At 33.8% G+C, this 11,614-nt stretch overlaps 1 protein-coding gene across 1 annotated transcript; it reads left to right on the top strand.

Annotated features, from left to right (window-relative positions):
- Positions 1–10,910, top strand: LOC110697809 (RNA-binding protein BRN1-like). The gene is made up of 9 exons (XM_021875198.1): positions 1–379; positions 601–683; positions 3,723–3,774; positions 3,933–4,058; positions 4,227–4,306; positions 9,211–9,393; positions 9,594–9,912; positions 10,249–10,392; positions 10,467–10,910. Exons 1-9 carry the CDS (start codon positions 199–201, stop codon positions 10,592–10,594), a joined length of 1,296 nt encoding a protein of 431 aa, XP_021730890.1. The 5' UTR covers positions 1–198; the 3' UTR covers positions 10,595–10,910.
- The last annotated feature ends 704 nt before the right edge of the window (positions 10,911–11,614 follow it).

Genomic DNA, 11,614 nt, shown 5'->3' with positions numbered 1-11,614 from the left:
GAAAGACGCCATTTTTTTTCAGACGACCCAAACAAAGTGAAACAAAGTTGCTATTTATTATTTTAAAAAAAAAAAATTTATTTTCCCACAATTATTATTATTATTATTTAAAATTATTAATATTATTACAGAGGAGAGAGAAAATCAGAAAATTTGAGGAGAGAGAAAAAAGCTTGGAGCTCGAGGTAGAAGGCGTTAATGGCGGCGACGGAGGAGCAAAAATCTGGTGTGCGCAAGCACAGCGAAGAAAGCGTGAAGTTGTTCGTAGGTCAAGTACCAAAGCATATGACTGAACCTCAACTTCTTGCTATGTTCAATGAGTTTGCACTCGTCGACGAGGTCAACATTATCAAAGACAAAGCTACTAAAGCTTCTAGAGGTTTAATTTTTATGCTTAATTTGTTGTAGTTTTATTTTTGATTTTTTTTGGATTTTTTTTTTGAATTTTTCGGTGATTTGATCGAGGAGTTTAAACAATGCGAGTTGATTTTGGTTGATCTGAGTTTAGATTTGAGTGTTTTTGTGTTTTATTTAGTGTTTTTGTGTATAAATATAGTGTTTTTGTGTTGATTTTAGTGTTTTTTTTGTTGGTTTTTTTAGGGTGTTGTTTTGTGATTTGTCCGTCTAGAGAAGAAGCTGATAAAGCGGTTAATGGTTGTCATAATAAGAAGACGCTTCCTGGAGTAAGTTTCGAGTTGATCTTTTTGATTTTTGGTTTGTTTTTGTATGTGATCTAGTTTGATTTTTGGTTTATTGTTGAATTTTGTTGATTTTGTTCTGTTAGTTGACTTTGGGTACATTGTGTAAATTCTAAAGTAATGTGTTTGGATTTTGATTGATTGATGTGTGCATGTTCGAATCCGTGTCGAATTGAGTCGTGTTGTTGTTTTTGTTGTTCACAATGTAGTGTGTGTTGGTTTGGGAGGTGAGATAGGGTGCTTATTTGAGCTGGATTTGTGGCCGTTACATTGGTTGTCCACTGTATAGTTGACGGGTTTGGTTTGATTATAAATAACTATCGAGAAGTGTGATTGTGACCGAGTGATTTTTGGTCATTTTCTTGGTTTTTTAATAGTCAAGCTTTGAAGAGATCTGATTTGGATACTCACTGTCAAGTGAACAACTTTTGAACTTGAGGATGGTTTTCTACTTAATATAATGTTGATAGTAAATGTGCTTCTTACTTCATCTTTGCGTGCCTTTTATATGGTTTGGAAGAAAGAGGCATGGATCACTAAAACTTGATACTGTAGTTTGGTATTAGGGGAATGCAGAATATAAGTTCTTGACTGTTTTTAGGGATAAATTAGTCACAAGAGTCAAGTAATATTCAACTTCTAGTCAGAAAATATTGAGAATAGAATAGGTTGGAAAGCTTAATTATATCAGTGAGACGATAATACAATATATAATGTTACAAGAAAATTGAACCTTGTGTAATCTCTTCGATACACTACAAGATTTACATGAACTAAAAGTTATACATTAATGATTACCGAAGATTGTATCAAAGATTTTACAAAATTGTATCTGATATGATAATAACCAAAAAGATATGAAATCTCAAATAAGATATGAGGGTTTTTATTTTTTGGTCAAAGTGTCAAACAGTGGGTGGAGGTCCATGAGGTGGTTAATGGTGGCAAATATGACATGGAGTTGGCAGAGTAGTTGTCGAGAGACAGCTTTAATTATGAAATAAGGTGGTTTAGAGAGGAAGAAAAAGGGAGAGGATGTTGTTGGCAACCATTGCTACTAAGAGGAGGATGTTTGGACCCATTGTGATTGATATTGCCAATAAAATTTAGTTCTTTAAGGAACTGTTCATTATGATGGGGGTTAGTCTGCTTGTGGACAAATCAGTAGATTCTTCTAGAAAAATTGTCTTTTGGTAAGATTAATTATCAACTTATAGGCTATACCTCACTTTATCACAATGGAACTTTTGCAGGAGAGGGATAAGATTCAAGTTGCGATATACTTGTTGCATCCTGCTCCCTTCTTTTGTGCTTTCTGGAAGTGTGAGACAGCCTCTTTTTTTGTCATTTCAAGTAAGATACAGGGTGCTGTCTCATGATTGTGTTTGAGCAACTTTGTTTTTTAAAAGCTAGCGAGTGTGTGTTTTAACTTTTAAGAGTAAGGTTTCTTCTATTTTTAGATGGGAGAGGGAGGAGGTGAAGCACTACAAATGAACGTCTAAATTGTTAAGTTACAAGTCCCACCCAGAGCAAGCCTGGTAAAAAAAGTTGGGTTTGGATCATGGTTCAAGTGATGGTAAAACAATGTAGACAAAGCAACACCTGTTGCCAGTCAGGAGTGTGAAGAGGAAGTCACAGGTTTTTATGGTAAAAAAAAGATTCCGTAGTTGCGAACATCATGAAACATTAGGCATAGATATTATTGTTTGTGATGTTACGATTGTTTCCTTGTTAGATTAGGGCCTAGATTTATTTTCCTAATGAATTGTTATTTGGAAGATAATATTGGTTTCCTGGTTTCCAATTATCTTATGTAAACTTCCTAATCCTTGTAATATTCTAAATCTATGATAGAGATTTTAAAAGTATTTACCTTGAAGGAAATTCAGGATTCTAGCATCTATATGAAAGAAGAGCTTTGTTCATTCACAACAAAACACAGTGGAAGATTATTAACACCCTTAGGAATCTAAGACTAGAGCTCTTGAGATGTGATGGGCTCTAATACATTATAAGCAAGTTTTGAGCAAGTGTTACTAATATTCATTGAAGGAATAGTGACATTGGTGGTCTTTTCCTTTTATGGTTAAAAAAAAAAGATTTTCTAGGTAAAAGTGTCGTTTTGGTTGTCTGCGTTTTCGCTTCTGCTGCGCCTAGCATAAATAAATTATACATGTCTGGGTAGAAGCTTCCAGATAGGCAGAGTACATGTCTTGTCATAAACAAATATGCTATTGCTGTTCCAATAGAGTATGAAAACTATGGTACCTTGATATCTTATGTTTATTATTTTCCTGACAATACCTAAATTGTTCTAGGAAGATATTAAGAATAATTGAGCTTTTTAATGATAATCTGTGTAAATCACTGGCTGTTTGATGAGAGTGCAACTTTCCATAACTCTTTTGTTTGACTAAATAGCAACATAGACTCCACTAATGTTTCTTGGTAGTTAAGACTGTTGGTATTTATCTTAGTAGTGGAAAGTTCTCAGTCATGTATATTTTTACTCGGTACTGACATTGCCTAGTTTGTTAATTTTTTCTTTCTTTTAAAATTTTCGTCGAAGTGCTAAAAATGAACAGTCTAGGATATAATTTTGTTGCATCTTTCTTACTAGCCAGCATTGAAATATGGATCTCATTAGAAATCCAAATGAAAAGCCTTTATGACTAGATTATAATTTTACCCAAATTCATGATGATGTCATTTGCACGCTTTTCTTCCGAAGGTTGCATCAAAATTGGTTTGAAGTGTTGAATGTGCATGAAAGAATCTAGAATCCTAGAGGGATGTGTGTAGAATGTCATATTGCACTATTCCTTTTTGTTCTTTGTCTTTTTTCAAAATTATTATTGGCCATAGTTATGCAGGTACTTTGTGTATATATGTTATAATTACGTGATTATGTCAATATGTGCATCTCTTGCTCTTAGTTCTTATAAAAGTTTGCGATGATTTGTGTTCGTTGAGTTTTTTTATCTACTGTTTCCAGATCTAAAATTCTCTGGTTCTTGTCTTCAGGCATCTAGTCCCTTGCAAGTGAAGTATGCAGATGGCGAATTGGAGAGACTAGGTATTATTATATTCTTGTACTGAATTTTTTTTTAAATATATATATATGACGAATGTTATGCTTTGCAAGACTCTAATGTCCGATTTTCTCTATGAAAGGCCTCAAGGCTCAAGCTTGATTCCTTGTTGACATTTTCTTCCAAACCTTTCTTTTATCAGAGCATAAACTTTTTGTTGGCATGCTTCCGAAGAATGTCTCAGAAGCTGAGGTTTCTGCTTTATTTTCACAATACGGGACGATAAAAGAATTGCAAATTTTAAGGGGATCTCAGCAAACAAGCAAAGGTTTCTATATTTTTAGTTGATACCTAATTTTTCACATATATATTCACACACATTGTCTTTCCCCTACGTCTATCATTATCTTTTGATGTTATTCGTGCAAAAACTAGTTGTTCTCTTGTTTATAATTCAACTGCAAGGACATCAAAGTAGTTATGTCATTTGTGGCAGGCTGTGCATTTCTGAAGTATGAGACTAAGGAGCAGGCTCTTGCAGCCATGGATGCTATAAATGGAAAGCATAAAATGGAGGTTTGTGTTTTTCTGAGAGATATTGTTATCATGTGTTTTATACTTTGGACTTGTTGATAAAATTAGTTTTCTAAACTGTACTTGTACTTAGAATACAGATCTAGTTCTTTCCATGGTCTTGTTTTGTTACATTCTTCTCATGAAATGACATACTTTTTCTCATTAAATACTGCGTATAGTTTTCTATGACTGGACAATAATTATGGTTCCACACAGTTCAAATCATAATTGGCAGCTTCATCTTAAATTTAACTGTCGTTTCACAATTGGTCAGTGTAGATTTTTTAGACCATGCATTGTCATTTTTTTTTAGTCGAGTGATTAATGTTTCGTGTTCAGACTTAAGACTTTGGGGGTAAGACTTAAACACGCTACACTATCTAACCTTATTTCATAGTTTGTCATACACACTATTGGAGTCTTGGATCTCATTTTATCTGGATGATTCATCTGTGTCATATTTGGCATTATGGATGTCTAATTAACTATCATGTATTGGGCCAAAAGCTGATGTCAAATTAATGCAAAGTTGAGAATTAAAAAACAGGCATTAAACATGTTTTCAATTTACCTTGTAGTCAGAGATAATCGAAGCTACTTTCAATGTATATCAATCTTGACAGTTAAATGGTTAACCCCCTTTAGGCATGGGGAGATCCCCATCTGCGCCTTACGTGTATTATAGTGAAGGCTGATTTAGGAAAATCAGTATACGCGATATATATTATTTTTATGTGAGAATAGGTTCATATGTGAGAACCCATACTTATTTGAGAATTGATTTAAATTTTAGAACATTGAGTTAATTTTTGAAACACAAGATTTAAAGTTTTGAACATATGAGGAAATTTTTTTGAACATCTACTTAGAAATATGAGTTAATTTTTGAAACACAAGATTTTAAGTTTTGAACATATGAGTAATAATTTAGAAATATGATTTTAGATTTAGAACATGTGAGTAAAATTTAAAAATCATGATTCAAAATTTAGATCATACTACCTCGGTTTTTATTTATTTATTTTTTATATTTGCCCCATTTCCAAATTGAGAAACCCCACTCACATTACATATTTATTTCTCTCTCTTCCTTTTGACCCAACTATCATTATATAATATTTCTCCCTCTCACATTATACCTAGTGGTCCCCCATTTATATTTCTCTCTTACTTATCCAAATTTTTTATTTTTAACCATACACTTAGGTATTACTCTACTCTTTTGCCTAAAACTCGGGGCACACCAATGGGGCACTGAAAAAGAAAAAAAAAATTGCTTAGCAAACCTGGTACCCGGTCAAAATTTTAGGAATCAAACCCGGAATTGGTTTAAATAGGGTCCTAAGATTTGGAACCGGAATTGAAAATCTGTAAAATCGGGTCCTAAAATTTAGGAATTGGAATTGGAACCACCGGTAATGGATCCTCTGGGTACCCACCTATATACATACTTGTTAAAATATAATACAAATTATAATACTTTTTTGGTCTATTTTTATTTTTGGCGTTTAATAATATTTTTTATTTATGCTAGACATTAATAGTATTTTTTATTTATGTTAGACAAATTATAATATATGCATTAAGCTATTTTTTATTACGTTAGACATTAATAATATTTTTTTTATTTTACTTTGTTTTAAAAATATATTTAGTTTAATATATGTTGGGTAACCCGGTACCTAACCGGTTTGGGCTCCAAAAAAATTGAGAATTGGAATTGAAAACGGTTGCAATCGGTTCCTTAATTTATTATTCGGAATCAGAACCACTGGGTCCAATTTTGGTTCCGGTCCTGCCGGTTCCAAACCGGTTCTGGTTCCAATTTTGGGTACCCAAAATTTTTGCTCACCTAGTTTGATTAATAATAAGAAAATTTGATTAAAGATTTAGTACATGTGATTAAAAATTAAGAACACCTGATTTAAAATTTAGAACATATGAGTAAACGTTTGGAATATCTGAGTAATAATTTAGAACAAGTGATTTAAAATCTATAACATATGATTAAAAAGTTTAGAACACACAATTTAAATTTAGGACATATAAGTTAAAATTTTGAACAACTAATTTAAGATTTAGAACATGTGAGTAAAACTTTAGAACACTTGATTATATATATATATATATATATATATATATATATATATATATATATATATATATATACATATATATATATATATATATATATATATATATATATATATATGGCTTATTACAACACCGCCATATTTTTTTTGACAAGTACAACACCACAATATAAATCCACCTTTGTATGTAAAGAGGAGAAAGGACACTAGAATGGATGATTCAGTAAATAAATAGAGAACGGTTAGATAAATGAAGAAAAAATGTAATTAAAAGTGTATACTAGATACTTAAAGCATCAGGTCAATTTGCTGTGCAAGCATTTATAGGAAGAAAGACCTGTTTTTTACTGTCATCTTTATGAAACCTAACCTGCCAATTTTTTGGAGCTGTATATTCTTTGAACTCTAATTGTTTATGTCTTGCCTTACAATCATGTCCTTAATCTTCTTTGGTCCTCTTCTTCTATTATAATCCACTGAGGATATTCTCAGTCTTACATAGACATCTGGACGCCTTCTGTTATACTTAGCCATCCAAGTTTTTTTTTTTCCCCCTTTCCCTTTTCATCAATATAAGCTACCTCTACCTATTTCTTTTTGCTTCATTTTTTTTTGTTATTACTCTTCTCGTATGGTTAGGAATCTTAGGATTGGTTACTCATCCACTGAAGTATCTTCATTGCGACTGAAATCCACCATTAGCTTTTGGATGTGGGTGTTTTCAATTGTATAATATAGTACCTTGCTCCGTAAAGAGTAGTCATAGGCTTATAGTGGCCAGATTACTTGGTTGAATTTACCCCTAAACTAAGTAGGATCTTTAATAGTCTGTATGTATGTGATAAAGTTCCCTTAGCCTCAAAGCACTTCCAGTCCTCCACAGCATGTCTCTATCTGCTCGGTCAAACAAAGCCATATGTATATCCATTGATCTATCGCTACAATATTCTGTCAGGAGTATCTGGTGTTGCTTACAATGCAGATCGGCCCAGCATGAAAGAGCCTGGTGGGCTGAGATATGAGTAGCACTTTTCATTGTCTTTTCAACATTTTTTCACATTATTTCATGTAATTAAGTAACTCTATAGAGTCTATACCCTATGGTTGCTGCAATTATAAATGTTCCCCTTTATCTTGTCTATAGATTATAGATAGTTAGGTACAATCATGCTGACCTGCTGAGATTGGCATAAATGGCATCTACCCAGATTATAGTTTATCATTAAGTGTTTGTTTGAGCATAAGATGTATTATTCACCTAGGCACCTCCAGACTTCAATAGGTATTTAGTCAGACCCTAGCGCCTTCCATTCCACCTGGCATAAACTTTCTTGTTATGTGCTGTCCAAATCTGTAGACTCTTGATGTGCTATAGATGTAAGTTATCCTCTTGTTTAGCGTTGTTCCAGTAGGAAATGTTATTTAAGGATAAAAGCACAAGAGTTAGAGTGGAATCATGGGTTGAGTAAAAACAAGGAGAGTGGAGGAGTTTCTAGTTGCTGTAATAAGAGGGTTGTTGAGGGTCATTTCTTGTCTCAGCTTGATAGAGATACATCCATCAATCACCAGCGAATCATGCCCCTGTGCATTGTTGTGCACATGTGCATCTTGTGCCTGAGTGACGGCACTCCACCACATGGATAGTCAGATGTCTTTATTAACATGGTGCAAATGACCTAACCCAAATCCTAACTATACCTGAAATTGCATGACTCGATTTTGATCCAAGCCAAAATTGACCGAGGTGACCCAAAAGTTAATGACTAGTGTTGGTTGTTTATAAATGATAAACTTTTTTTTAATGACCCAAACCCAACCAACTTGATTCAAACCATATAATTCTTCATCGAATTTGGCCAAATTTATCCCAACACGAACAAACCCGTTTTGCCACCTCGATCTGTGTTACATTGTCAATTGTTTTTTCTTATCTGTATTGATCTCAATAGTTGAGCTTTGGCTTTTTTTTATTTTTGCAAATGTGATATTGACTTTAATATTAATAGATAGAAGATAGATGTCATTTGAATACTGTTTTGTTAATTATCGATAAGCAACAATGCCATTATGAGTGGGTATTTTGATTTGCTCTTTATATTGGCATACTCCACACAAATTCCTTTTACTTTGCTCTAGAGTTTACTTTCTTGCATTAATTCCTGAAAGGTGTTGGAAAGCAACCCAAGTACTAGCCACATTGCAGGAGTCCATTATGTGGGTGCTTGCACGGCGAAATAATTTAGATGTAGCTAAAAATTTGACACAGAAATGGTTGGCAGTGTATGACATGAAGATGAAAAACTTCTAATATAGTTAGGAATGCCTTTTGTATAGTAGTGAATCAGGAAGTTCAATCTAATTACGTTATGTTATGCTTAAGAGTATTAGTAGGAAGATTTTTCTTAATTTCCAAATTTATACTTTCCTCTTTACTCTGGAAGTGTTATGGTAGTTTACATCTTTTAGAAGGGTTATATCTTTTAAGTTTTATAAATAGGGTATGGAGTTGTATAGGAGGAAAACGCATTGTAGGTGTTATTTTCAGTGTATTAATTTGAGAAGAGCCGGTGTTTTTGTATGTTCTCTATATTAATTTGGTGAGAAATTTTTGGCAATTTTTTTTTTTTTTTTGGTGCAAAGAAATTTTTGGCAATGACTCACTTTGAAAACAGTTTTGAGATATGAATGCATCATTTGGATCTGTCATTTTTTCATCTGAGGTCAACTTTCTGGTTGTCATTTTTTCATCTGATTGTAACTGTCTTTTTTTCTTTTGTTTATTTTTTTTTTTTTTTTTTTTTTTTTTGCCAGGGCTCAAATGTTCCCTTAGTTGTCAAATGGGCTGATACTGAGAAAGAAAGGCAAGCTCGAAGGACTCAGAAGGCCCAGTCAAGAGTGTCAAATGTAGCAAATATTGATCCATCACAGCACTCTTCATTATTTGGAGCCATGCCAATGGGTTATGGTCCCCCATATAATGGATATGGTTATCAGGTTTGTTGTCTGGCCAAGTTTAATGGTCATTTTTTAGTCCCCTCCCACTCTAAATTTGTTTATGTAGTCAACATATTTTATTATTTGTTTCATATTCATTTGTCGCATCATTGTAATTCTTCTGTTGCTAGTTTTCTTTTTTTTTTTATGCTTACTCACTTTACCGCATTTGTCTGTACATTGTCTGTCCATGATTTTAGGCTCCTGGTGGGTACGGCCTTATGCCATATCGCTTGCCCCCGATGCAAAATCAATTCCACAACATGGTTCCTCCGGTAAATCAAGGAAATGCTTTACGTGGTGTAAGACCTGATCTTTCTCCCGGGGTAGCACCAAGAAGTTACGTTGGATCTGGTTATCCTGCAGTTCCGAATCTTCAGTATCCTGTGGCATATTCTGGAGGGATGGTGAATCACAGACCTGTTAACAATTCTCCTGGATCCATGCCATCTAGTGTTGCAAACAGTCCCTCAGGAACGTCTCCTGGTGCAGGTTCAAGTTCTGGAAGTCAGGTTGAAGGTTGTTATAGCTTCTCCTTTGCTTTTGTTTTAATAATTCCCTGTTGCAAACCTTGTATGATTTTATGTATTGCTTTGAAATCAAGTTCATGATTTACAAGAATATCTGTATACCAATTCGTCGTACTAAAATTTAAGGTGAAACCAGATTCAGCATAGATTTCTGAAACAAAAGAAAAAATGAGTTCAATATTACACCAGATTCTATGACTACCATTGTTATGTTTTCATTTTTTATTTTTGGATAATCTTACTGTTATACTGTAATTAATAATCTTTTCTGTGTTGTATATTTGTTCACTTTTGATTAACTATTTTTATTTTTCCTTAAATATAGGACCACCTGGTGCTAATTTGTTTATATACCACATTCCTCAAGAATTTGGTGATCAAGAATTGGCAAATGCTTTTCAGCCATTTGGAAGGGTCTTGAGTGCTAAGGTTTTTGTTGATAAAGCTACTGGCCTCAGCAAATGTTTTGGTATGGCGTCTCTTTTTTAACGTATGCAACTAACATAGTCAGAATGCTTGGATCTTATTATTTGCTTTCTACAGGGTTTGTCAGTTATGACTCACAAGCAGCTGCACAATCTGCAATTAGTATGATGAATGGCTTTCAGTTAGGTGGTAAGAAGTTGAAGGTTCAGCTAAAACGAGATAACAAACAGAACAATCAATATTAAATTGGTGGTAGATCATGCATTCGAGAACTGTTGTCCACGAAGTCTCCATTCAGGCAAGAGATGTGGGTGGTATGGAGAAATCTGGTTCCAGCTTGTACTACACCCTAATTGAAAGTCCATTGGGATGTAAATCTCAGAACCTTGTACCTGTTGGTGCCAAGACGACCAATTTACTTGTACTTTATGTATCATGAAATTCATTTGGATGTTTGATTCTTAATTTATTGATTCTTCCTTGAACAACTCCTGCAGCTATGACTCTGTATATGTCTGCAAAAGGGAAAGAAAAAAAAAAGGGTCATTTCTTCATTATTTATTCCCCTGGTCTCAAGAATGTTTACTGATTTTTATCTGCCACCACCCCTTCCCAACCCCAAGAAGTAAATTTATTTTCATTACTGGTTGGTTTTGCTTGGTCAGCGTTTCTTCAAGCTGTTTATGTTTCTCTCATGTTGGATGTTGGGGTGCTTGTCCATCCAAATTTTCCATACAAGTTGGATTACATATTTTCATGTGCATGGGCTATCCACAGCTCCAAGCTAGGCGCATGAAAGCATGTTTTAATCCTTCCAGCACGACAAATTCAGGTAATATCTTTAATAAGTATTCTCCTGTGTAGCAACTGTTCTCAGCTGCTCAATCCCTGTAAATCTGTTGATTATTTGATGGTGGCCATCTAGGCCTATGTTTCCTATTTGCTTTGTGGATTAATTATGCTAAAGATATACAATGAAGGGAGAACAGTACATTTCAGGTACATCTGATTAGAATTTTGTCTTCATTTTTTCTTACAGATGTGATATGAGCATATCAGAAGTCGCAGCATAAGTGTTTGATTGAGGTTCAAACTACACGTGATAGCACTTTCTGTGAGTATTTCTAATTTGTGAACAGAATTCTCTGCATCTAAACATGAGTTGGTGGATCTTTGATAATTTTGCTAAAATTCTAGCCTAAGGTAAAAGTAATTGCATGATTAGATTTGAGAACAATGTTAATCTGTGGGAGGGAGGAGAGAGG

The sequence above is a fragment of the Chenopodium quinoa genome, unplaced genomic scaffold, assembly GCF_001683475.1.
Source record: "Chenopodium quinoa cultivar QQ74 unplaced genomic scaffold, ASM168347v1, whole genome shotgun sequence".
Lineage (NCBI taxonomy): Eukaryota > Viridiplantae > Streptophyta > Magnoliopsida > Caryophyllales > Amaranthaceae > Chenopodium > Chenopodium quinoa.
The sequence above is the reverse complement of the archived record's forward strand: the minus strand, read 5'-3'. Positions and strand labels throughout refer to the sequence as shown.